The 27,079-nt window shown below is 50.0% G+C and overlaps 1 protein-coding gene across 5 annotated transcripts; it reads left to right on the forward strand.

The window, feature by feature from the left end:
* The first annotated feature begins 25 nt into the window (after positions 1 to 25).
* Gal3st1 (galactose-3-O-sulfotransferase 1) lies at positions 26 to 19,334 on the forward strand. 5 transcript variants are annotated; one of them, XM_050140763.1, is made up of 3 exons: positions 26 to 165; positions 17,102 to 17,244; positions 17,933 to 19,334. In XM_050140763.1, the coding sequence occupies exons 2-3, from the start codon at positions 17,114 to 17,116 to the stop codon at positions 19,071 to 19,073; spliced, it is 1,272 nt and encodes a 423-aa protein (XP_049996720.1). In that variant the 5' UTR covers positions 26 to 165; positions 17,102 to 17,113; the 3' UTR covers positions 19,074 to 19,334. The 5 variants fall into 5 exon arrangements, with proteins under 5 accessions (XP_049996720.1, XP_049996721.1, XP_049996722.1 ...); XM_050140764.1 differs by having other exon boundaries at positions 28 to 165; positions 17,105 to 17,244; XM_050140765.1 differs by lacking the exon at positions 26 to 165 and adding an exon at positions 500 to 731.
* Positions 19,335 to 27,079: the final 7,745 nt, after the last annotated feature.

Raw genomic sequence — 27,079 nt, forward strand, 5'->3', positions numbered from 1 at the left:
TGCGGCAGCCGCTGCTGCGGCGGCGGGGCGGGGGCATGGACCAGGCCTGGCAGAGCACGGGGCCCCGGCGAGTGCGCCCCGCCGCCCAGTGAGCGCCCCGGCGGCGGCGGCGGCGCGGGCCGGGGCGACCCCTGCCACCCCGAGCCCAAGGAGAACCGGGCCAAGGTATGTCGGGAGGTCCAGTACTCAGGCTGGCTGTATCCTGCCTCATTCTCCTACCTGAGCACCCCGCCTGCACTGCCTCCTTAGCCAAAATGGGATCGCATGCTCGCCCAAGCGAAGGGCATAGGAGTGTTGCAGGGCATACTTCACCGGCACTGTGTCCTGCAGGCTCAGGCTGGTTGCTTGCCTGGGTGCCCCTCCACATCAGACCCCGGGAATCCTAAAAGTGGGGTGGGTGGGGCTTGAGTGCCCGCTGCTGCACTCTGCTGAAACTGTTGAGTCCATCAATGATTAATCCTCTCGGACATCGTGGCCTGGGCCCTAGTGGAGAAGGAGGGGCCGGCCGCCCGGAATCTCCCTTTACCTGCCTCTCCCAGGAGGGGCTCTCAAAACCGAGACTGGGGACCGTGGGCGGTGACAGACTCTTGTGCTTGGGGAAGGTCCCTTGAATACGGGCTCCTGAGGAGATGAGGCCACCAAGGAGAGACTCTTCAGCTAGGACAGGAAAGCTCCTATATGCAGTTGCAGTTCCGGAGTCCTGAGCCAGAGCTCCATGAAGGGTTCTGCAGGTTGGTCTACTCCCTTAGCAGAAGGGCAGCGCAGAGCATAATCGTTGCTTCCCAGTGGAGCCCCTCCTTGTTCCCTAGCTGTCTATAGTGACAGGCACACATCTGGCTGCAGCCATCCACGTTAGGATGGGCAGCAGGCCTGATACCTGACACCTGAGGTTACTGTGGTGATGGTGCCATGGAAATCGTCTAGAGGAAAAAAGGTGTGGAGGGAGATCCAATCAGAAGAACTCAACCTCTTCTGAGGGGGTGACCAGTGGGTCCTGCAGTCAGTACAGCCACCCCAGCCTTCCCTGCACTGTGCCCTGCGAGGCACCATTGCTACTTATCTAGAGGGAATTCAGGAATCAAGCAGGTCGGTTGCTCAGGGAAAATTAGAGACATAGGTCACACAGTTCGGTAGTGGCAGAGTTCACTCCAAGTCACAGGAATTTTTGTCGACCTCATTTCAGGACCCCAACCCTACTCAGGACTCCCCTGCCCAACTGGGGTCCTACTTGTTTGATCTTCCTAGGCTTCACCAACCCTCCCCTTTGCCTGATATTGGTGAGTGAGCAGGTATGCAAAAGCAGAAACAGTCGCTCCCAGCCCTTAGCTCTGCCCAAAGGAAGTTCCCCGCGGACATGGAGTGCCTGCTTCCTCTGCTTTTCCCTTACTGGGTTCTGTGCCCAGTTGTCATCCAGCAACAGATAGGTCTGTTTACTACGCTGTCTCCAGGCAAGAGTAAGCTGTCCTGCGCAGAAGGGCAGTGAGTCACCTGGGAGAGTGGCCCACAAACAGTGGGACTCTGGACCCAGTGTTATCATTTATAAAGACATGATGGACCAGAGGCCAGTCCCATGAGGGGCAGCCATCCCACAAGGGGCAGTGGCGGGCCACCCAGGGTCTCAGTAGGTCCCCTTGGTGGGTGGGAGACCACGGCAGGTGAGAGACAGACAGATACATCATGCAGAGAGAGAGTGTGGGTATAGAGTTTATGTAGTGGGTTATGGAGGGGGAAGGGAAGGGGAGAAGGGGAAGGAAAGAAAAAGGGGAGAAGGGGATGAGGCAGAAGCTGCCTCTCTAGAAAAAGGGCAGAGAGAGAGAGAGAGAGAGAGAGAGAGAGAGAGAGGGTGAGAGAGAGGGTCCTCTAGCCTCAGCTGGAAGGGGGGGGGGTTGGGAGGGTTGGGAGTGGGCAGGACTTGTCTCTTAAAGGGACAGGGTACCTAGGTGACAGACCAGGCCAGTAGATTATAACAGTCCCATCTTTTTCTTATAATAAAAAGGCTGGAAGTTAGGCATAGCAGGTTGAGGGAATTGGGATGGCGGAATGTCAGAATGACTGTGACAGATGTTTTTGCATGATGAGAAATATCTTTAAGACTATGAAAGGCAGTGTGAGAGAGAAATTTGATAACTTGTATTTGTCGTCATACTTTTATAACTTGCAGATACACACTTTAATAATTGCATTTGTATATGTTAAAACACCTTTTATTAAGAACATGTTAAGAAGTTGTACTGAAATTTGTTCTTTTTAAACTGACAAAACCTCTCAGCTGTCAAATTGTATCAGAGTTCTTTGAGAAGGATAAAATTTTACTTGAGTTATTGATTAAAAACGCCAGAGAACTTACTTGGTTGGTTACCTAGAGCTACTCCTCAGGGTCCTCCATGATTGTTGAGGGCAGGGGTATCAGGGCTGTGTTTGCCTTCTGATGTTAGAAGCAGGGCCTGCCAGACTCCAGAAGATGCTGTGGGCTAAGAAATCTGTAGAAGACACGCCTACCTTGACCTGAGCAGCGAAGCTGTCAATTCCAGTGATTCTTCAGTTTAGATGAAAGGCAGTTTCGTCCAGTAGTTAGCGATCTCATTTGATGAAGCGAATTGTAGATGGACATTGTTCTGTCTTCTTTCGAGGAAGTAGGGTGCTGCTGCTAGGAGCCAACCTGTCTCTCTTTTAAAAGCCTTTTAATAATTAAACATTTAAATGCCATATTCCCCAGATCTCTGAGCAGTTGAGGGCTGTTTATCGGGTGTAGATAAGTTATAATTACAGCGTAGGATCTGCCTGGAGAACTGAGTCCAAGTTTAACTGTACTGGCTCGCAACTTAACAGGTGAGACTTGTGCTTTTGAAAGACAAAGAAGAAAAAACTGTTTGTAATAGAAGCTTAATGGTGGAACTGACACTGGTGGAGAGCAACTTAATGTATTTTAAAGCAGGGTTGGATTACATAGAGAGTATTTTTGTCAAAGACAAATTTTGTCAAAGACCAGTTTAAAATATGTGACTTATTGCTTTCTTAGTCTGGAATAAGATATAATGAACTTAAAACATTTAACAGTAAGAATGCATACATTTACACACAGTTGAATTTAATTTCCGCATAAAGTTAAATAAAAAGTGAGAGGAAGCTGGCTAGGAGCAGGGACCATGATCACGTGGAGAGCCTGCTGCCTGCATTCTTTGGCTGGGGGGGGGGGGACCTCCAGCTCCTCCCTTTGTTAAGCTCAGAGAAAATGGCAGCAGCCATGGCTGTCCATGTGGTGTAACTCTTTAAATTTAGCCGTGCACTGGTGGAAGTTAGAAGTGTCAGCCCGTTTCCCATGGGTGAGGCAGAAAAATAAACAACTGACTCAGGCCATTATCCATTCGTCCACAAGATAACAGAGATGAGAAAGGGCAGTCGCCTGAAAGGCCCTAGGCCGGAAGGGAAGGAACGGTATCCCTGAAAGGATCCATAGGTCCCAGTGGCCGTGGACCCGAATAATGAATGCACTGATCAGCGAGGAGTGCTAGGGCAGAGCCCGAGAAAGGGCAGTCGTGCGTGCGTGCGTGCGTGCGTGCGTGCGTGCGTACGAGAGGCTCTAAGCCTAAAAGGGAGCAGTCTCACCGACTGTCCTGGCGGACTGACACAAAGTTGGGAAGTGAGCTGCTAGAAGGTTCAGGTTTAGGATTTTCGCCCACAGTGTAGCAGTGGTAGAAACAGGGCTGTGTGAATGAAAGAGAGACAGATTCCGCCACTGAGGTGGGAGGCAGCATGAGGTAGGGGGCCGATGGCGGACCAAGTAGGAAACCAGAGCCCAGCCCATGAGCTGAGAAGGACAGTTTAGTGTGGGTGTGATTACATGCTGGGAATAGAAAGCAGATAGAAAAACATAAAAAAGCAGGCTGCATTTCCAACTAGCAATCACTGGCAGAATATAAGCTGATATATAGGCAGATATGTAGCTTGATATCTGAGGATGGGTTGGCACAGTCTCCATGAGTAAAGTGAGAAGATTCAGAGACCAAACTCCAGTGTCCCAGAAGTTCAGCATGGACCCTGGCTCAAGCTGAACTTTGGGTCATCACTCAAAGTCCAGGCCATGGGAATGGGTGGGCACAAACTGAACCCCTACGTTGTCACATGGAGCCAAAGGCCCGAGCGAGGGGCTTTAAGCTCGATGGGCCAGTGGTTGACCAGTACTGGGCTGTTTTTACGCGGAGGAACCTCTGCTGAGTGGTTGCATACTCATGGAGGCATGGCCAGATATGTGCAAGGAATCTACCGTTTGATGTTGATTGTAGAATTCCAGCAATTTTGCAGGGCAGTGGTGGTGCACGCCTTTAATCCCAGCACTCGGGAGGCAGAAGCAGGTGAGTTCGAGGCCAGCCTGGTCTACAAAGGGAGTTCCAGGACAGGCTCCAAAGCCACAGAGAAACCCTGTCTCAAAAAAAAAACAAAAGAGAGAGAGAGAGAGAGAGAGAGAGAGAGAGAGAGAGAGAGAGAGATAAAAAGAATTCCAGCAATTTTTAAGTTGGAAAAAAGACCATATAGAAAAAGAGTTAGAAGATTATAGGATCCCTAGTAGTCCTCAGCTGCAAAGGATAGCCTGCCAAGTGTTGGAAAATGGTCCTGAGTCCAGGGTCCCCCACATGTCCTCAGCTGGCTTCACCCACAGATGGGAGAGAATGTGGAGAGAGCCTGGCTGAGTCACAGCACCAATGTTATCATTACTAAACATATGGTAGTGGGGGACTGGTCCCACGGGGGGGCAGCGGTCCCACAAGGGGCAGTGGTGGGCCACCCGAAGCCTCAGAGGGTCCCCTTGGTGGGTAGGAGACCACAGCAGGTGAAAGACAGATACATAACTCAGAGAGAGAGTTTGGGTATAGAGTTTATTTAGTGGGTTGTGGAGGGGGAAGGAAAGGGGAGAAGGGGGAAGGAGAAAAAGGGGAAAGAAGGGATAGGCAGAAGAAGGGCAGAGAGAGTAAGAGAGAAGGTGTGAGAGAGAGAGGGTCCATTTGCCTCAGCAGAAAGGGGGTGTTGGGAGTAGGCAGGGATTGTCTCTTAAAGGGACAGGGTACCCAGGTGACAAACCAGGCCAGCAGATTATAACATACAGTATGTGGCTTGTGACAAATTTGTTTTTGTTTTGGGGGATAGGTTTTCTCTGTGTAGCCCTGGTGGTTCTAAAATTCACTCTGTAGATCAGGCTGGGTCTCAAAAGCAGAGATCCACCTACCTCCCAAGTGCCGGGATCAAAGGTGTGTGCCACCACCGCCCAGTCTGACAAGCTTCCTGCTTTGCTTTGACTCCATAAGAAATGTGAATGACTGTAGAGAGGACGAGGCAGGATGGAGTGGAAGTGTCCCCAAGGGTCACCTAACTGGAGACCTCTGGAGTCATGAAGTGGGAACCAGAAGAATTTTCCAGGAGCACGCTATCCTCTGGGGCAGAGAGATTCGCCCTCCGTAATACACTGGCTGGGACACTGGGTAAGCCCTCCCTGTCTGCCTTAGTTTTGCCGGGCATGGAATGTGAGTGTTGAGGGAAGCTGGATATAAAGCATGGGAAGCATAGGTCATTGGAAGGGTAGGGTGGTATGAATATTGATCCAGAAGGATCTAAGGGCCCATGATCATAACTAGACCCATTGCAGTGTGCCAGGCACTGAGCTGAGGACCCTGCATGCCTCACAGTTTTTGATCTTCCCAACGAGAGACAGCATGGCTGCACCTCTGTCAGGAAAGAGGGAGCCTCTTGACAGAGACCACCCTACTGGGGAACTCTGGAGCAGGCTGTACTAAGGGCATCCTGAGTGCAGGAATGGAGCAGTGGGCGTGCTTAACCTGGGCATGGTGTGTGGCATCAACAACGCCTCTGTAAAACTTTTTCTCTATGCCATGTGTTTATGTAAACAAGTGTATCTTCAGACTGTAAACATTATGGCAGGACTATTATAACGTATTGATATTGCTAACTCCTCCGTGCTCAGTCCTGGGAACCTATGTGTTTAGAGGACTAAGGTAGTGGCTTGACTTTTGACTGGCACCTGTGACTTGCCACTTCCTGCCAGAGCTGTTTTGTGCTTGGATCTGCTATCAGGAAAGGTGGTGATTTTGCATGGACAGGGGAGTGTCTCAAAAAAAACTATGAATGTGTTCTGTCTTTGCCATGGTTACTGGACCTGTTTCTCCACCTGATACATGGGGCTGCATATAATACTGAGAGGTTCTGGTGTGTGCGTGTGTGTACTGTAATTGTGTGTTTGTGTATTAAAACAATAGGTTGCTAGACATGGTGACACATGTCTATATTTCTAGCATCAGGAAATCAAGGCAAAATAGCCAGTTTGAAGTCAATCAGGAACATAATGAATTGATCTACACAGTGAGACCAGGCCAGACCAGGCCAGTCGCAAACACACACGCACACACACACACATACACACACACAGGCATGCATGCATGCGCGCACACACGCAAAAAAGAAAGGAAGAAAGGAAAAGAAAAAGGAGGAGGAGACCTGAGGGGAAAGGAAAGAAGGTGCAGGTGATATTGATACTCTGACATTAAGAATTGCATCTGACAATGGGTGATGGTGGTGCATGCCTTTAATCCCAGCACTTGGAAGGCAGAGGCAGGTAGATTTCTGTGAGTTCAAGACCAGTTTGGTCTACAAATCAAGTTCCGGGACAGCCAGGGTTACACAGAGAAACTCTGTCTCAAAAAACAAACAAAGAAAAAGGAACTGCATCTGAATCATGAAAGACTACCCCATCTCAGCTGCCAGGCCTAGAAACCATTGGCACCGTGACTCCAGCCAAGGGACAGTAAGGCTGCTAAGATGCCAGGGCTGCCAGCTCGGAGGGATCCTGTGAGCCAGCAAACTAGGGTACAGACAAAACACCCCATTGGATGATACACTCCAGAGAGCCTCAAGGTGAAGAAGTTTCTGGATCCTTGCAGGTCCAGGAGGTCAAACCGTCCATGAGTACCTCACGCGTGCTGGTCTATCATCGGCTGGGCCTTCCAATTCAGAACGCTCAGGTTTGGAAAGAGCAGTATGCCTGCCTCCAAACCAAGGTGTGGCCTGGCTTCTACTATGACAATAAACCTATTTTTAGTCTTTATTTGTTTGGTGTGTGTGTGTGTGATATGTACGTCAGAGGGCAACTTTCAGGAATTGCCTCCCCCTCCACCATATGGGTTCTGGGGATCAAGCTCAAGGGCAAACACCTTTATCTGCTGAGCTATCTTACTGTCCCATTATTTATAAATTTTTACTTTTTCCCAAAGTAATACAGACTATGATAAAATGTGAATGCTATATAGTCACATTGTATTTACCAAGTCAAAAGTGTTATTGATGGCAAGTGACCCCATTCCTTGGGGAAATACATTTTACATTTGGTATCATTTCAGACCCCTTAACCTAAGTACAAATTACAGTTTTGCCCTTATGAATGCATTCATTCTTTACAGTGTGTGCTAAGGCACCTCTTTTAACCTCTGGACCTAAGTTTTCTTGTCTGTGAAATGGACATAAAAGGTCTATTCTAGTTTGCTTTCTTCCTAGGGATGGTACTGCCCAGAGTAGGCTGAGCCCTCTTATATGATAAAAAAAAAATAGCCCACAGATAATTGGCTGTCAGCTTGAGATGCAAATATTGGCCTCCCTGGACCACAGCTTCTGTGTGCTAACCCTGAGGAAGTACTTTCAGAAGAGTTTGCCTCAATGTCCCTTCTTTTTTTTTTTTAAATATTTATTGTTTTACTATGACAGTATTCTGTCTGTGTATATGCCTGCAGGCCAGAAGAGGGCACCAGTTCTCATTACAGATGGTTGTGAGCCACCATGTGGTTGCTGGGAACTGAACTCAGGACCTTTGGAAGAGCAGACAATGCTCTTAACCTCTGAGCCATCTCTCCAGCCCCTCAATGTCCCTTCTTAATCACACCTAATTTCTCAACCCTGGTTAACAAGCATCAACTATCCCAGTAAAGCAAAGACTTTGCTTCCACAGATCCTTAATCTGAAACATCACATGACCAGCCGTGATGAACCATCATAACTCAGGCCTCCACTGTCTGCATTTCTCTCAGCATTGCCTTACCTTCCAGCTTCCCACAAACCAGCCCGTCAATCTCTGAGCGCGCCGTGGCTTTTCCAGCTCCAAGTTCCAAACCCTTCCACAATTCTTCCTGCCAAAAATGCCACGGTCAGGTCTGTCATAGCAACAGTCCTGTTTTCCGGCACCAATTTCTGTTCTAGTTAGGTTTCTGTTGCTGTGGTAAACACCAGGACCTAAAGCAATGTGTAGAGGAAAGGCTTTATTTTAGCTTACGGGTTACAGTCCATCGCTGGGAGAGCTGAGGAAGGAACGCGCTCAGGCAGGAGCAGTGAAGCAGAGACCACTGTTTGGTGGTTCATTGCCAGGCCAAGCTCAGCAACCTTCCCAAGCCCACCCACTTAAGCACGCTATTTCCCACTTGGGGCGGGACCTTCTACATCAATTAGCAAGGAAGAAAATGCCAGCCCTCTGCACCCAGACATGACCACAGATCAGTCAGGTGGAGAGTTCTTCAATTGAGGGTCCCTCCCCCCAGGTGGGTCTAGGTTTGTGTCAGACTGACAATAAAAGCTACCCAACCATGGCTTTAGTTCCAGTGGAAGGCAGAGGCCATGATCTCTATGAGTTCAAGGCCAGCTTGGTCTAAACAGGGAGTTCTAGACCAGCAAGGGCTTCACAATGAGACCCTGTCAAAGACACAACAACAACAAAGGTAGCTTGTACAGGATCTGGGAGCCTCTGGAGAGAAATCACCTTTACCAAAGACCTGCCCCCAACCTCATTTGCTGTCTTAATGCTCATATTTCATTGGCTCTGATTCAGTACATGGGAATCAACTGTAAGGGAGGATGGGATTTATAGGCTGTGTTACCATGGAGAAAAGAAACTGTCTTTGGAAACTGGAGAGCCTCCTGAGGGCACCCCTTTCTAACTCCTTCCCCTACTGGTTCAGATGTCCCCGCTGCTGCCGTGAATCTCAGGCTGTTTCCTCTACCGCCCCTGTCTGCTTTCTCCCCCAGGAGCCCCCCTCTGGGCAGGAGATGCACCCTCTGTAATATCTGTGGGCACAACAGCTTAAAGTCTATGGTGATCACAAGAAGATGGTCACGATTTGTCAGTTGAGAATGGGAAAGCGAGTTAAAACAAAGTATGCTGGCTGGTGAGATGGCTTCCACACGTGACCCCTTATTTTAAGTTTTGGACAAGGTTCCAGTATGTGGTCCAGGTTGGCCTCAATCTCATGACCCTCCCCACCTGCAACAATGGGTGCTGATAGTATCTGTTGTTCTCTCTCTCTCTCTCTCTCTCTCTCTCTCTCTCTCTCTCTCCCTCCCTCTTTCTCTCGATATATATTATATAATAATATACATTATCTCCAGGTCTAAGCTCCTGGCAAGTCTGTATTTGGCCTGTGACTTTGTTGTTCCCTATTCTGCGTAACTTTCTTTTTTGTGATGGACCCACAGAGCAGCCAAGAGGCTTGAATGAGCTGCCCTCAGGTGGATCAGTTCATCTTCCAGTTCGGTGTGCCCCCCCCCCCAGCCTTCGAGCACGCAGTAGCTGTGCCCTTGGCCCAAGGGCATTTAGAATTGAACTAGTAGCTGAGCCCTTGGGTAAATGAACTACCTGGCTGTTGGGGTCTAGAGAGGGGCGGGGCCAGTGGGAGGACAGACAGTAAGAAGACAAGGGCACCACCTGGGCATTCCGTTCATTATCCCCAGGGAGGGCGCTCATAAATATTCATATGCACTGGAGGGGGATGGAAGGAGCCAACCAGCCGCCGGCTGGGTATCATTAGAGCATTCTTGTCTCTGACTGCAGAGGCAGCCTGGGTGTTGGAAGAGGAAAGGGGCGGCTAGTCGCAGCCCAAGGTGAGTGTGTCCCCTCCGTCCCAGCACGGAGAGCAGGGGATCTGCGCAGCGGTAACACCCTCCGGCAGCCTTACCATCGCGGGCAAGTTTTACAGTGTGCAGGTTGTAGTGGGTGAGTCCTGCCTCTCCTTCTGTCCTGCAGGGTCCTAGCTGAACTGGAGGATGTGGAGTCTGGCTTGCTACCAGTTATCGCGCAACTGTGGCTGGGGTCACCCACGAGAACAGGGATAGGTGAGGAAAATGACAAGAGAACCATATGTCCTAGTACCCTAGTCTGTCACCAGCTTGGGCAGAGGAGGTAGGGAACCCAGATTCTAGTCATGCTTCCTACTTCCCCTGTGCTGTGTGACCTTGAGGATACTCTTGCCTTCTCTGAGGTTTGACCTCCCTGCTTCTCTGGAAACCTAGTTCTAAGGTCCACTAGTTATCTGTAAGACTCTGTTTCGGACTGGCGGGTACACAGCTGGATGGGACCAGGCCAGGACCCTGGGGGGTCATGATAACTCAGTTCAGCAAATGTCTGCCCAGTGCCAGCCCCGTGCCTGCATGTTCCATCTGAAACACAGGGACAGAACATTGGTATTATTTTGGAGGAGAAATTAAGACCCAGAGAAGGAAACAGCCTTGCTTAGGGCATACAGCAAGCTGGAGTGCGTGTGTGTGAGAGCGTGTGAGTGTGTGTAGTTATTATGGGGAAGAGGAGGTCAGAAGACAACTTCTGGACCTGGGAATCAAGCTTCGATTGTCAGTTTTGGGAGCAAGCACCTTTGCCTGCTGAGCCATCCTGCTTGCCTCGTATTTAATTTCTTGGAATAGGGTCTCCCTGTATAGCCCAGTTTGTCCTCAATTTGGCCATCCTCCTGCCTCTGCCTCTGCCTCCTGAGTTGTTGGGATTACAGGTGTGTGCCGCTATGCCTGGCTCCAGAGCTGGGCTTTAAATAAAACTAGATTCCTAGCCTGGTTGCTGGCTCTTTGCAGCTCTCTTGTGTGGCTCTCACATGCATGTTCATGATCCTCACATATGACTTCCATGTGTGGCTCACTCATGGCAGGACACGGGAAGTTTATTCATTTGGCTCTTTGAGACAAGGTCTTCATCAGAAGCCCACTCTCTCTGGCCTCCAACTCAAAATCCTCAGCGTTCTGAGTCCTTGGATCATAGGCATGCACCACCTCACCCAGTGAAGGGACAGTATAAATTATATATATATATATATATATATAGTAATTATTATCGCCGTTCCTGGTACTGGAGACAGAATCCAGGGGCTTGTGCGTGCCAAGCAAACTCTTTACCACAGAGCTACGCAACTAAACAAACCTTCATGGGCCCTCTGACATGCATGTCATGTATGACCCTCACAGAAAGTCTGTCTCATCATAAGCTGTCTCCCGTGTGGCTGTCACTGAGGTGGTAGCTGCCCGACCAAGGGTCTTATCCATGTTCTCCCCCGAGATGCTCAGGCCACGGGGCATCTTCTATTAAACATCTACCAAGTGCTAGGCTCAGGCATCTCTGGGATGACTCACCTGTTCCTGATTATGGGCGCAGGTACCTCTCCTGGGAGGCAGGACTGGGCCCTAGTCAACAGTGATGACAATGGCTAATCGGCAATGCTATTAATAATTAATACTCTGATTAATCACCTGGCTTTGGAGCGGGGTGACTTTGGGGTTGTTCTAGCCAACCCATTTGCTTCCCCCAGTTTGGGCAGAGAAGGGTCTGCCTTCCCTGCCTTGGCCACTGAGGACCCACCATGGGCAGTAGCAGACAGTCTCAGAGAGGAGGTTCGTTGCTCAGTTCACAGAGGCCAGACAACTAGGGGGTGAGGAACCTTGAACACCTCAGGAAAGGCTGGCCCAGGAGAACCAGCCACCAGGGTCCCTTCTACTTCCCATGCCTGCTTATTGACCGTCAGCTAGCTCTGCCCACCAGCGTCAGACACCTCCTAGGACAGAGGCCCTGGCGATGTCTTGATCTGCCTTGCACCGCAGACACTTCCTTTGCCCCAGGCTTCATAGACCTCAGACAGGAGCCGGTATTTATAAAGCAGGACGCTGCATGTAGGAGATCCACAGACACGGGCTCAAAATCCTGCCTTGCGTATACCTGCTGAGTGACCCTTAGCAAGCCCTGTCACCTCTTGAAGCCTCATTTTCCCCATCTACAAAACGGGGCGATGGTACAACGTGATGGTACCCACTGAGTGGCGTCAGTTGCTGGCAGAGATTCTAGTGGTCCCATCAGGGCTCAGTATACGCAGGGAGCTGGTGAGGTTTGGGAAAACCCAAACAGGAGAATGAGTGAATGAGTGACGTTTCGTGTGTGGGGGAACATACTGTCCTGGGTGGGCCAGAAAGCCCCTGCCTGGCAGCTTAGGATGCTGCTCTGCCCCCTACTGCCAGTCCTCCACCATTGCAGCTTCTCGGAGTTCCGGAGGAGTACCCTGGTGAGTGGGGCTGCCGGGGCAGGGTGGGCCCTCAGGCTTACGAAGAGCCAACTAAGAGAATCTTGATCCCTCCCGCTAGAGAAACTAAGTTCCTGTGTTCACTGTCTGTTTTGGGCCCGAGCCTTGGTCTGTGAGCCGGCTTTCTCCTGGGCCCCGTGAAGCAGAGAGCTGGTGGCAGTTTTGTGGTTCGTGGGCAGCTCCCCCAAGCCTCGCATCGCCACTCGGTGCCCAGAACTCAGGAGGGTTGCAGCTAGTGATACCAGTATACCGACCGCTCAGGAGGTTCCTCAGCTAGACTCCTCTCCTCAGCTTTTCTCCAGTTTATAACCGAGAAAGCATCCCCGGCTAGTTCGCAGTCCTTGTTAAAGCCCAGCCCCGCCCAGCCTTGAGGGATCCTGATGCCGAGGTCCAGCCTGGCGGTGGTGGCGCCACCGGTAGCCTCAGTACTCGGGAGGCAGAGGCAGCCAGATCTCAGTGACTTGGAGGCCAGCCTGGTCCACATAATGAGTTTCAGGACAGCCAGAACTACGTAGTGAGGTCCTGTCTCTAAATAAACAAAGCAGTTGTTGAGGTCCACCCCTTTCCCTCCTGACTGGTTTGTGGTTTAGCTTGTTTTTGTGGTACTGTCTTACACTGTAGCCTAGGCTGGTCTGAACTTTTGATCCACGGCTTTCCCCCGGGATTACAGTCATGTGTCATCACATCTGGTTTGTGCTTTGTAAACTTTAAAGTGTGAGCGCGTGCCTAGCTCAGTGGTAGAGTTCTTGCCTGGAATGCTGGAGACCTAGGTTAACTCCACACTGCTTAGGGGGAAAAAAAAAAGAACAAAACCTCCAAACCTGTAGAAGCATTGTATTGTCCCGTTTCTTCTTCTTCTTCTTCTTCTTCTTCTTCTTCTTCTTCTTCTTCTTCTTCTTCTTCTTCTTCTTCTTCTTCTTCTTCTTCTTCTTCTCCTTCTCCTTCTCCTTCTCCTTCTCCTTCTCCTTCTCCTTCTCCTTCTCCTTCTCCTTCTCCTTCTTCTTCTTNTCTTCTTCTTCTCCTTCTCCTTCTCCTTCTCCTTCTCCTTCTCCTTCTCCTTCTCCTTCTCCTTCTCCTTCTCCTTCTTCTTCTTCTTCTTCTTCCTCTTCTTTTCCTCCTCCTCCTCCTCATTATTATTATTTTATTTTTGGTTTTTGAGGACAGGGTTTCTCTGTGTAACAGCCCTGGCTGTCCTGGAACCAGCTCTTGTAGAGCAGGCTGGCCTCAAACTCACGAAGATCCGCCTGCCTCTGCCTCTTGAATGCTGGGATTTAAGGCATGCACCACCACCACCTGGCATGTTTCCTTTTTTATTAAATTGTCTGTGATCCTTTTTAAAATGCAACCATTGTAAAAATGAGTAATGTAGAGAAATATCTATACCTCTCCCAGCTAGGTTCAGAGGATCAGACTGTGGAAATGTAGAACACAGGCTGCGTGTCCTCAGCCCAAAATCTGATACTGAAGATGATCTAAAATCTGAAATGTTTTGAATATCAACATGATGCCACAAGTGGAAAATCCCATATCTCACCTCATGTGATAAGTCACAATCAAACAGAGGTACATTTCAAACACCATAAAATTCTTTCTGGCTATGCATTTTAGGCAGATAGCAAATGAATTTCATGCTTACGTTTTGGCTGTTACCAAGGTCTCTCATGTGTATATACATGTTCATGTGAATCTGTGCATGTGTTTATGTATGCACATGCATGTGGAGTCCAGAGGCCAGCATGAAGTCTCTTCCCTGATAATGCTCCACCTTACATGTTTTTGTTTGTTTCTCAAGACAGTTTCTCTGTGTAGCCTGGGCTGTCCTAGAACTCGCTCTGTAGACCAGAGCCTCTGCCTCCTGAGTGCTGGATTAAAGGCACGTGCCACACTGCCAAACTTCATCCGCCTTACTTTTTGAGGCGAGGACTCTCACCAAACCTGCACTTGCTGACTGGCTAAGCAGTCACTGAGCCCCAGGGTCCCCTGTCTCTGCCTCCCCGACACTAAGATAACAAGAGTCCTGGCTTTTGTTTTTTAGTGTGGGTGGTAGAGAAATTGAGTTCATCTTCATGTTTGGTTGGCAAGCACTTTGCCAGCTATACCATCGCCCCAGCCCCACCAAGAGAGTTCTTTAAGCATACGCAAATATTCCAAAATAAAAGGTACAAAATCAGAAACATCTCTAGTTCTAAGCAATTTTGGTAACAAACACTCACATTCCACGCCCATCACTGCATTTTGCTTTTGTCCAGACTTTCACATATATTTACCTAGGGACATATGTGGACCAGGAGGAGTAGTGCATATCACTCTAGGATTTTCTTTCTTTTTTAAAATTTATTTATTTATTTATTTATTGTGCACTTCTGTTTTGCCTGTGTGAAAGAGGAACTGGAACAAGAGTTACAGACAGTTGTGAACCACCATGTGGGCGCTGGGAATTGAACCCTGGTCCTCTGGAAGAGTAGTCAGTGCTCTTAACCGTTGAGCTATCTCTCCAGCCCCCACTCTAGAATTTTCTATAGTTTTTTTTTTTTGTTTTGCTTTTGATTTTTAGGATTTTGGTTTTTGAGTCAGGGTGTCACTATGCAGGCCAGGTTGGCCTGGAACTAGTTATATAGATCAGGCTGCTTTGAACTCAGAGATCCACCTGCCTCTGCCTCCCAAGTGCTGGGATTAAAGGTGTGTGCCACTTAATCTGGCTAAGATTTATTTATTGTAAAGTGTGTGTGTGTGTGTGTGTGTGTGTGTGTGTGTGAGAGAGAGAGAGAGAGAGAGAGAGAGAGAGAGAGAGAGAGAGTCCACAATGTCTAGAAGGGGACACTGGATCCCCTGGAAGCTGGAGTTACAGGCAGTCGTGAGCCACCCGATATGGGTGCTGGGAACTGAACTCCAGCCCATCAAGTACTCGTATAGGTTTGGTTATGAGCCTAGAGGTTAATGGCCGAGCCATCTCTCCAACCTTCTGTTGATGTGTTGAGTGAGACAGGACCTCATGTCGTTCAGGTTGCTCTCAAACTGGACATGTAGCTAAGACTGGCCCAGTCTCCCAGATGCCAGGCTTTTTCTTTCTTTTTCTCCTTTTTTCTTTGCTGGGGAATTGGCCAAGGGCCTCGAGCATGTTAGCGAGCAACTAGCTCGTGTTGCTCTTTGGTTTAACTCACTTCCTTTTCATCATGACTTCTGGGACGGGCCTGGTAGACATGATGTCCCTTTTGTCCTTTGCTGATGTTCACGGACGTTCTCTTTCTCTTTCCAATCAAGTTGCCATTGGCACAATGCCTTTGTACACTTGACACACTTATCCATAGTGACAGGTGGGTGACCCTCGTTTGACATCCCTGCCCTCCGGAAACACTCTCCCCAGCCTTTACCCAGCTTCACAGAGTGAGCGATGCTTCTCCATTGTCACAGGAGGAAATGTTCCCTCCTGTGTGGTTTCTTCCTCTGACAATTGCTTCTCTCTGTCCTTTTCTGTGAGGCAAACTTCCTAGTTGACGAGCCACAGGCTCAGCAAGTGCTGCCACCTTTTCTGGAGGTGGGCCCGGAGGGCTCCTCTCAGCAAGCGGCCGTGGGCACCTTTGGTAACTTTCCCATGGAGGCTGCCTGGCGGTGCTGCCTCCAGATGCGTTTGGTAGCGTGCGTTTGGTCACATGGCGGCGTGTATGACCTCCTGCCGCCTCGGGGGCTTGGGAGCATCAGCTGGGAGAGAAGTGGAAAGTTCCAGACCTTGGCTTTACACCTACGGGAAAGTGGAAAAGTCCCCCTACTCGAGCCTCCACTCTCTCCTGGATTCCAGTTCTGAAGCCTCCTCCATTACCACTCACATCTCTGTCTGCTGTGGGCAAGGCCACTGCATCCAGGTCAAACTGCTCTCCAAACAAGCATACCACAGCAAAAACTCACTAAGACACCTGTTACAGTGAGTTAGCGGTTTTGTCTCTTTGTTTCTCTGTGTAGCCCTGGTTGTCCTGGAACTCACTCTGTAGACCAGGCTGGCCTCAAACTCAGAAACATCCACCTGCCTCTGACTCCCAAGGGCTGGGATTAAAGAAGGGCCTAGGACACCACCACCCAGCTGAGTTAGCATGTTTTTTTGTTTTGTTTTGTTTTGTTTTTTTTCCAAGATAGGGTTTCTCTGTGGCTTTGGAGCCTGTCCTGGCACTAGCTCCTGTAGACCAGGCTGGTCTCGAACTCACAGAGATCTGCCTGCCTCTGCCTCCCGAGTGCTGGGATTAAAGGCGTGTGCTACCACCACCCGGCTGAGTTAGCAGTTTTTAATATAACTACTTTCCATGCAGTATTTTGAACATAGCTATAAACTAGATATCTTTTTCTTTTCTTTTTTTCACAGGAGACAGGAAGGCTTCTGAAACAGTAAAGATTCTAAACTTCCCTATGAGCGGGCCTGGGGCGCAGGACTAAGAGGGTACTTCTTTTGTCCCTCGGAATGCATTCATTATAAAGCCTAAAAGGCCTACTCCCATGGCCTTGCCAGTCAGTCAGGAGTTAGCACCGTGCTCAGCAGGATCTTCTCTCTGCCCCTTTGCCTCCTCTCCTCCAGCTGCTGTCTTATCTCTCTACCCTGTCAGGATCCTGCCAGGGAGTCCGCAGAGCTGGCGAAAGCGGGGCCCCTACTGTGAGCCCTGGCAGCTGTGGAGACTCCATGAGACTAACCTCTTGACCCTTCTGCTCTTCTGTACTGTCCCTAGCAGTTCTCTGAGATGCCTCTGCTGTCGAAGAAGCCCTGGGAGTCCAAGGCCAAGGGGCTGGTGCTGGGCGCTCTCTTTACCAGCTTCCTGTTGCTGCTCTACTCCTATGTGGTACCGCCTCTCCACCCCAACGTGGCCTTCACGTGAGTGCCATCCAACGGAGGGAGCAGGGCAGGGCACCGGTCATGGTCCACCTGCACCGTGCTGCGTGGGGCAGACATTCTGGCAGAACTCTTCGGTGCCACCCAGGCCTCACTGTGTCCCTCAGTGAAGTGGAGATAAGGGCAGATCCCGCCCCACAGAGCGCGAGTGCCGCCTAACACTGTGTCCAATCTGAGGCTCCCACAAGGCCACAGTGGGGGCCAGGATAGAGATGTGATTTGTCCCCAAACACTCATTTGGCCCAGGGCCCGGATTCAAACTTTTTCAAACTTGGGCTTATGTGAATGTGTCCCTCTTCCGAAGCAGCCAGATTATCCCATCTCCCCATGCGGCTGCTCAGCATATATCTGGTGCAGCCTGTGCCACAGTTAGTGGTATTAAGGTAACCTGAAAAATATTGGTAATAACCAACTAACCCCCTCCCCCGCCGCCAAACACACACACACACACACACACACACACACACACACACACGGAAAAAAAACATCAATCTCGGGAAGGAGGAATTTCAGCTTGGGAGAGTGCTTGCCCAGCAAAGTGTTCAAACTAATGCAGGCTTGCATTAGTAGGTGGCCATCAGGCTGATCCAGATCAAGCTCCTACCAGACCCTCCCATGGGACTGTCACCTGCAAGCCCCTGACTGCTTTTCATCCCTCTGTCTCCCCCAGGACCTCGGAGCCCGCAGCGCCCTGCTCCCCTGCTCCCAGTGAGTCAGAGGTGGTCACTCCCGGCAACGGCTCTGCTGGAAGGTGCCAACCTCGGCAAGACATCGTGTTCATGAAGACACACAAGACCGCCAGCAGCACGCTGCTCAACATCCTCTTCCGCTTCGGCCAGAAGCATGGGCTCAAGTTCGCCTTCCCCAGTGGCCGCAACGACTTCCACTACCCGTCCTACTTCACACGCAGCCTGGTGCAGGACTACCGACCCGGGGCCTGCTTCAACATCATCTGCAACCACATGCGCTTCCACTACGAAGAGGTGCGCGGGCTGGTGCGGCCCGGCGCTGCCTTCATCACCGTCATCCGCGACCCTGCGCGTCTCTTCGAGTCTTCCTTCCATTATTTTGGGTCCCTGGTGCCGCTCACCTGGAAGCTGTCGAGCCACGACAAGCTGGCAGAGTTCCTGCAGGACCCCGATCGCTACTACGACCCGAGCGGCTACAACGCGCACTACCTCCGCAACCTACTCTTCTTCGACCTAGGCTACGACAGCGGCCTGGACCCGGGCAGCCCGCGCGTGCAGGAGCACATCCTGGAGGTGGAGCGCCGCTTCCACCTGGTGCTGCTGCAGGAGTACTTCGACGAGTCCCTGGTGCTGCTCCGGGAGCTGCTTTGCTGGGACCTGGAGGACGTGCTGTACTTCAAGCTCAACGCGCGGCGCGACTCGCCGGTGCCGCGGCTCTCGGGCGAGCTGTACCGCCGTGCCACCGCCTGGAACCTGCTGGATGTGCACCTCTACCGCCACTTCAATGCCAGCTTCTGGCGAAAGGTGGAGGCCTTCGGGCGCGAGCGCATGGTGCGCGAGGTGGCCGAGCTACGCCAAGCCAACGAGCGCATGCGCCGCATCTGCATCGAGGGCGGCCAAGCGGTGGATGCCGAGGCCATCCAGGACTCGGCTATGCAGCCCTGGCAGCCCCTGGGCGTCAAGTCCATCCTAGGTTACAACCTCAAGAAGAGCATCGGGCCGCATCACGAGCAGCTCTGCCGGCGCATGCTCACGCCCGAGATCCAGTACCTGTCCGACCTCGGCGCCAATCTCTGGGTCACCAAGCTCTGGAAGTCCCTTAGGGACTTCTTAAGGTGGTGACATACCCTGCCCACTTTCCGGTCTGGCTCCCTGCTGCAGAAGAGCTGGCCAGGGTGCCTCTGGCCCCTAGCCTTCCCCAGTCATGCCTGGTGCCACCCTGGGGTCCCCTGGGGTTATTAGCTGGCCGGGACTAGTCTCTCTGCACAAAAGAGAGAGCCTAACCGAGAAGTATTTGACTAATTATGTAATTTTGTATTAAATCTCCTTTATTTCCAGACCTCTCTTACAAGGGGAGACTCAGAAATAAAGGAATTTTATGTGTTTTTGTTAATCGGCCTCACTGTGCTCTGGAATGGGACCCTTGGGAGGGTGTCTCTAGACGGGAATACAGCAGCAGGCAGGGGTCTAGTGTGTCTGTTACTTGCTGAAGTTGTGTGTGGTTCAAGGACTTCCACAAGCTGCCAAAACATGGGGAAATCACGTGTGTGACCGATCACAGGCTAAGTCCTTGGTACTAGTGGATGGGTGCTTTCTGGGCACTATCTCAACACAGAAACTTAGTGACCTGGGATTATAATCATTCTTATGTGACACACCAAGGAGGGGGTATCACTGCCAGCGTTATACTGCAAATAATGATGGACCTGGTAGGCAGAAGTGGTGAGCAGATTAGAGCAGAGATTAAGAACAAATGTGTGCATGCAGTGTGTGCATGTGTCTCCATGTGACAGGGATGCTGGGAGCATTTCGCAGGGCATGGGGCAGCATGCCCTGAGTCACGTTGGCACTCACAGTGACTCTCTGAGCAACACAATTACTGTCCCTTTACAGATGTGGGAACTGATAGCCCAAGAGGGGAAGGGACCACGTGCCAAGGACCCCCCCCCAATACTTTTTCATTTTCAGTACCCATTCACTCTGTACTCAATGGCTTCTTCCTGGCCTCCAACTGGCAGCCTCTGTCTCCAATGCCTCTTTCACACACTGCCACCCCAGACTGCCTCACACGGCTGCTCTTCAACCTCAGAGACACCGGATCCACGCGGTAGCCCCCATTTCTCAGAAACCGCTTACGTCCAGAGATAAAGATGCACCTGAGCATGGTGAAGTATCACCAGGATAAAAAGTCCCATGCTTTCAGGCAGCTCCAGCTAGGAGCTGAGTAGCCTAAGTCACAGACATTTGTGGACTCTCTTGTGCCAAGTTCAATCTAAGTGTTGACATACCAAACCTAAATGTCCAACAACTTCCTGGTTTTATAAAACAAGGTTCAGAAAGGCGAACTTTGCTCCAGCTTCAGGGGATTCCCCACATCCTCTCCTGACCTCTTCAGGCACACACACACACAGACACAGACACACACACACACAAAATGTTTTTAAAAATTGATGAAAGAGAAAATTATTCCTAAGAAAATATATTTTACCCCAAATCTATATAATGGAGATACGATGGTGTAATATGATAGTATCCTTGGATTGAGAAACCTCATAATTACAGTTCTTTAGGCTTCAAAGAGCCCAGAAATGCCAATTAATTATTAGTGTATGTTCTGATATTATTAACTATTATTATGACTGACATAGCTGGGCCCTTGAAGATCCAAGGAGAACAAGTTGGGCACATAGCAGGTTCCAGAAGTATAATTTACATGCACTTACTGTTCTCTGGTCCTCAGAGCTTTGCAGTCAGTCACACACTTATTAATATAATTAATATTTGAATGAGTGGTTGCTGGGTAGTGAGCAGTGTGGGAACATGGGTATCCTCACTGCTTCCCTAAGGCAGTGATGGAGACTCAGGCTGAGAAACTATCTCAGGGTCACAGAGCAAGGCTGCCAGAGAGGAAACAGTTTGGAAACCTAGATTCATTTGATGCTAAAGCAGTGATGTCCAGGGCCAGAGAACTGGTGTCTCAACACAGCTGGGGAGGTTCAGGCCCCCCAAGCATTTGAATAATGGCTCCGTGGACTCCAGTGTGCTTTTCCCACCCATGGACAGCAGAGGGCAGGAGGTGTTGAATTTGTTCAGGGAGGAGCACACTCAAGAAAACCAGGCATCTGCCGACCTGATATGTATGTGATCTCAAAGCAGGGCCACAGTTGCTCGACTCAGAAGTGCCCACAAACCCACCTTTCTTTGAGTAGTGCAGTTGTATCCTGCCCAGATATATGTTGAGTTCCTTTCTGACCAGGACCTTATTTGGGAATAAGGTCTTTATAGATCAAATTACCTCATTAAATTAGGATGAGGTCATTCTGTGGTAATATCTCTGTTGTCCTTATTAAAAGTTTAGAAGGGAGACAGGCATGGCAGTGTGTGCCTGTAACCCCAGCACTCAGGAGCCTGAGTCAGGGGCTGGAGAGAAGGATCAGCAGTTAAGAGTACTGGTTGCTTTTCCAGAGAGCCCGGATTTTAGTTTCCAGAACACACAGGATGGCTCATAACCACCTCTAAGTCTAACTCAAGGGGTTACAACACCCTCTCCTGGACTCCACGTGCATCCGGCATGCATGCAGGCAAAATATTCATACACAGAAAATTAAAATAAATAAATATTTAAAACAATAAGATATAGATAAATAAACCAGAAAGGAATGTAGCTTAGTTGCTACAGTGCCCATCTGGCATGCAGGAAACGCTGGGCTCAATTGCTAGGCCCACATAAACCATTCATGGTGATGCATACGCTCCCGTAATCCTAGCAAGTAGAGCGTGGAGGAGAGAGGACTGCGAGTTTGAGACCAACCCGGCTACACAGGGAGTTTGAGGCCCTCCTAGGCTACATGAGACTCTCAGAAACAGAAAACAGGAGAAGAGGACATGCCATGTGACTACAGGCAGGGGTCAGAGGGGTGCCAAGTGACAAGGGACCTGGAGGAGCACGGGGAAATGGCAGCAGGTAGAAAGAGGCAAGGGAAGTTCTACCCCTCATCTCAGGAGGAACATAGTTCACAACCTGACTTCAGACTTCCGTTATCCAGGGCTTGTGACATCCAGAACAGGAGGGCTCTCTCCATGGGCTAGCACTGACTGTATGAGACCCACACCCCCTCCTCCCCTCCTCTCCAGTGCACCATCCTCATAGAACTCGAGGCCAGGCTTGGGGAGAAGCCGGCGCAGCCGCAGCTGTGCTGTGGCATGGACCATGTTCCCTCTTCCCTATGCAGACTGCTATAGGCTGGTTTCCGTTGCTATGACACTGGGACCGGGAAATTTACATGTCTGTGAGTTTACACCTGTGAGGGCCTCATGCTCTCATCACTTGGTGGAAAGCAGAAAGCCACGCCTACCAACAGTCTCCTCTGGCAAGAGCTAACCCCATCTCATGAAAACTGTACCGATCCAAGTGTGGAGCGGGCTCCTACAACCTCCTCACCCACACAGACCCCAGCCCCTCTCAGAATTCTTACACGGGGAACTAAATTCCCACATGAGCTGCAGGGGACAAGCCACGGTGACACAGAGCTCAGCTTCAGGATTGCCGGGCTTTCAGAACTATCTCTACTTCCTGCGAGCTCCCCGACACCCAGCCTGCAGATTACTGCAGTCTCCATGTTCGTAGGGCTGCCAGGGCTCCCGCGGCCAAGCTCCGCTCTCCCAGGGTACGACTGTTGATGTGCCTGTCTGGAAAGTTCCATCTGTGGGCTCCCACAGGACAGGGACCCAGTCTGATAGGCACGGTTGATTTCCATGCCCAGACCAGTGCCTGCACACAGTAGGGTTGTTTTGTATTTTTGTTCTTGTTGTGTTCTTCTGCTTTGTCTTTTTTGTTTGTGACAGGCTGTTGTTATGTAGCTCAGGCTTGCCTTAAACACACGGCAGTGCTCCTGAGTACTGGAATTGTGGGTATGTGCTCCCCAGGCTATTTTTAAAGTTTTATTTGTTTGTTTATTAATTATTTATTTTTTTATTTTTATTTTATGTGTATTGGTGTTTTGCCTATACACACAAGTGTGTGTATGAAGGTGTCAGATCTGGAGTTACAGACAGTTGTGAGCTGCCATGTGAGTGCTGGGAATTGAACCCAGGTCCTCTGGAAGAGCAGCCAATGTTCTTAACCACTGAGCCATCCCTCCAACCCAACTATTTATTATTTTAAATTATGTGTATGTGTGCTTGTGTGTGACTATGTACATATGAGATGTCAGACACCCCTCCCCTCCCGGAAGCTGTCATGTGTGGTTGTTGGGAAGCAATTTATGGTCCTCTGCAAGAGCAGCGCACGTTCTTAACCCCTGAGCTCCTTCTCCAGCCCTCCTCAGTTTTGTTTTTAATGTATGGTGTTTTACCAGCAGGTCTGTAGCAGTCAGAAGAGGGCGCCAGAGCCCATGGAACGAGAGTGAGAGTCTGCGGCAAGCTGCCATGTGGGCATTAGAAATTCAACCCAGGTTCTCCCGATTAGCAACTTACTGCAAGCCATCTCTCTAGCCACGGCCCAAAGTTCTTAATAACAGATGAAAGACAGAAAAAAGAAAGAAGCAGGGAGGAAGAGACGTGTAGACGAAGACGAAAGAGTTTACTCTTTTTCCAGGTAGAGCAAGGAATCACAGGAGATGTTGGAGCAGGTAGGACAGATTTCAAGACGGGTCACCATTAAGTTGTTGAGATGATGGAGTTGGTAGATGTGCTCAGTCGAGACAATGGGTGGTCTGGAAAGAGTGCTGGGGTTTCCCGCAGAGTTCTGTGCGCAGCGGAGCAAACAGCCTCTGGGGGTCCCCATACTATCCAAGTTGGTGCATCAACACTCCAGCTGCCTCCTCTGGGCTCCCCTGCAGTCAGCAGGTCACCTGACCTGGCTTGGACGGAGTCCTGTTACCTGCCATCTCAGCCCAGAGAGGAGATAGGCTCAGGGACTCCCCACCCACCTTGAACCCTCCCTTATCCTTCTCCAAGGCTTGTGCCGCTGGTTCATTATCATCCCATTTCCCAGAGGGAGAAAAGGAGTCAGTACAGCCCTGGGGCGCCCAGCAGCAGTGATCTTCCCTTGGACAGCCCCCTCTCTAGGGAGGCCTGAGCCATCAAAGGCACTTAGGGAGCCCCTCTGACCCCAGCTTGTCCCTGCCTTGTCCTCAGTTCTGCCTACTCTGTCAAATCCTGGGGCCATTTTCTACTGACCTAGGTCTTAGGTAAGGCTAGGGGTGGGTTGGGATGAGAGTCAGACACAAACAAGAGTCTCAGCTAGCTGCTGCTCTGTGAAAAATAACACTCAGCAAGACTGCTCGGTGAGTAAAGGTGTTTGATGAATTGCGTTAGATCCCCAGATCCCTGTACTGGAGGAGGGGGGACTGCGCAGAGCTGCTCTCTGGATTTCATGTACAAACCATGACATGCACATGTCCAAACACACAACGCACTGTTGTGATGACTGAATGACCTCCAAGCCAAGCAACTGCCATCTTGGGGCATTCAACTGTGTGTCCTATTACCCAGCTATCCCAGTTGTGCTTGTCGACTGTTTAAACCCCTACCCAGTATTCAAGTGCTTTCTACTAACCAGCAGCTCTTCCCGTAACACACACACACACACACACACACACACACACACACACACACACAGAACAACTAGAGTAGGAGATCTACCCATGAAGTTATTGGAAGCTCTTATCCCAGTTGCATAAGGCTTTCCAGGTGCGGCCTTTTTTGGGGAGGGAACACCCACACCCCTGTCAGTATGCCTCACCTCTGCTCTGTAAGGAAATCCTACACAGCTGTTGGCACCCCAGAGTGAACTGTGGCAGAACTGAGCCTAGGTGTGTTGTCAAAACCAAAGAGAAGGGGTAAACATTGTTTACTCTTTCCCTGGGAAGGAATTTTAACAACATGAAATAATAATAATGATAATAATAATAAATTAAAATATCCATTTTTTGGTATTCCCGGTGGGTTGATTTTAGGATATTCCCCAGAAAATATCAAAATCTGTGGTGCTCAAGTGTCTCACTTTCTAATGCAGCCTAATACACCCTCTCTGGCCATCTGAGAGCATGTATGGTTACTCATAAGACACTTACAATACCCTGTAAGCAGCTGTCACACACTGTCTTCAGAACAGTCCAAGAAGAATGTCTGTGCAGGCCCAACAGATGCGATCTTTTTGTTGTTGTTTTGTTTGTTTTTCAAAACAGGGTTTCTCTGTGTAACAGTTCTAGCTGACCTGGAACTCGCTCTGTAGACCAGGCTGGTCTCGAACTCACAGAGATCCTCCTGCTTCTGCCTCCTGAGTGCTGGGATTAAGGCGTGCAGCTGGCGTGCAGTACCATGCCTAGCTATATGGAATCTTCTTATGGTTTTTTTATGTGTATGATGTAATGCCTAAATGGGCACCATGTGCGTGATGGTGTCTGAGGAGGTCAAAAGTTGGCATCGGATTCCCTGGGTCTGAAGTCACAGGTGGTCGTGAGTCGCTCTGTGTGCATTGGAAATTGAACCCAGGTCCTCTGCAAGAACAAATGCTCTTAGCCTCTGAGCCATGTCTCCACGCATCCAACAGACGTAATCTTTAAAGAATTATGATCCAGTCCATTGCACCCTGGAATCCAAGTATACAGGGGACTAACTATATGCTGATGTTTCTGTATCGTATTGTATTTGAAGTAGGGTCTTGCTATCTTTCCCAGATTGATTTTGAACTTTTGGTCTCAAACAATCCTTTTGCCTCCACCTCCCAGGTAGCTGCACCCAGCCCAGCCTTGATTTAGTATGTGAGCGTTCTGGGCACACATGTCATAGTGTTGTGGAGTTCAGTGCACAGCCCATGTCTTGGTCTTCATCTTTGCCTTTGTTTGAGGCAGGGTCTCTCACAGTTCTTTAGTAACTACCCAGCAGGCCCATGCGCTCCTGGGAACGCTCCCATCTCTACTTCCCATTTCCCTACGAGAGTCCTGGCACTACAGCTGCTGCCACCGTGAGTTCTGCGGCTCCATCTTCAGGTTCTCACACTTGTGCAGTAAGCAAGCAAGCGCCTCATCATCGAGTCAATTCCTCCAGCCTGTGCTGTGTGCTTTTATAAAACCCTGTGCATATATAAAACAGGTAAATCAAATGCTACCTGGTTATAAATCCTGAAGATTTAAAGACTGAGATCTGTATGTGGTACATGCATTTAATCCCAGCACTCAAGAGGCAAGAGGATCTCTGTGAGTTTGAAGCCAGCCTGGTCTCCATATGGAGTTCCAGTCCAGCCAGAGTTGATGATGAGAGCTTGTCTCAAACAAACAACGGAACATGTTGTATGCACAGTAAAAATGCTGCGTGTCATAGGACTCCAACCTGAGCAGCGCGGTTCAAGAAGCATCCATCAGCACTGTAGTGGACGGCACGCAAACTACAATGTGTCTGGATTGTATGGTCAGAACCAAGATCACAGTGAAGTTTTGAGACGCGTAACTAGTGTTCTGGATGAACACTGCCGGAAATACTTCGGATTCATTATACACCTGACAGTGGGGATTGATGTTACTGGTTTATTTTAGACAACAGTGTCTCCAATCAACCAGATCAGCCTTCCACTTGCTATGTAGAAGAGGCTGGCCTCCATTTTCTGATCCACCTGATGTCAGTACCCAAGTGCGAGGATTACAGGCATGACACAGTCAGTTTCCGAATTTGATTTTCAATTAATATCATCAATGTGAATTCAGAAACTGTTAGCAAGTAGCTCATGGCCCTGACAGACGTCTGTGACAGCTGCTCCCATGTGGGTTTGCCCCCCAGCACCAGAAGCTAGGGCTCAAAGAAGCAAGGCTCATCGTTTTGGAAGGCGGAAGGTGAGTCCATGGTCGCTTAGCCCTGCTGCCTTAGAGCCCATGCTGAGGAGACCACAGTGCTGCGAGGGTGTGACAGACAGAGAGCGTCTCACTCCGTGGTGGGCAGGACCCCAGTAAGATGAGTATTGTTGTCAGCTTCATTTGTGCCCTGGAAGGGTGGAGAGACCCTGATTTCTTCCCGCCAGGTCCCGCCTCCTGCCAATAGCACCAGAGACTGGGAGCAAGTCTTCAGTATTCGGGTCTCAGGGGGCACACTTACAAAATGAACCATAGCGTCTCACGAGGTGTATCCATCCC

This window comes from Alexandromys fortis, unplaced genomic scaffold, assembly GCF_014885135.2.
Source record: "Alexandromys fortis isolate MF-2015 unplaced genomic scaffold, M_Fortis_MF-2015_v1.1 scaffold_7, whole genome shotgun sequence".
Taxonomy (NCBI): Eukaryota; Metazoa; Chordata; class Mammalia; order Rodentia; family Cricetidae; genus Alexandromys; species Alexandromys fortis.

Bases quoted from the DNA above. Each gene is read 5' to 3' on its own strand.
- Gal3st1 (XM_050140763.1), top strand. From the start codon at position 17,114: ATGCCTCTGCTGTCGAAGAAGCCCTGGGAGTCCAAGGCCAAGGGGCTG. The intron at 17,245-17,932 runs GTGAGTGCCATC...TGTCTCCCCCAG, and splicing joins CACCCCAACGTGGCCTTCAC to GACCTCGGAGCCCGCAGCGC.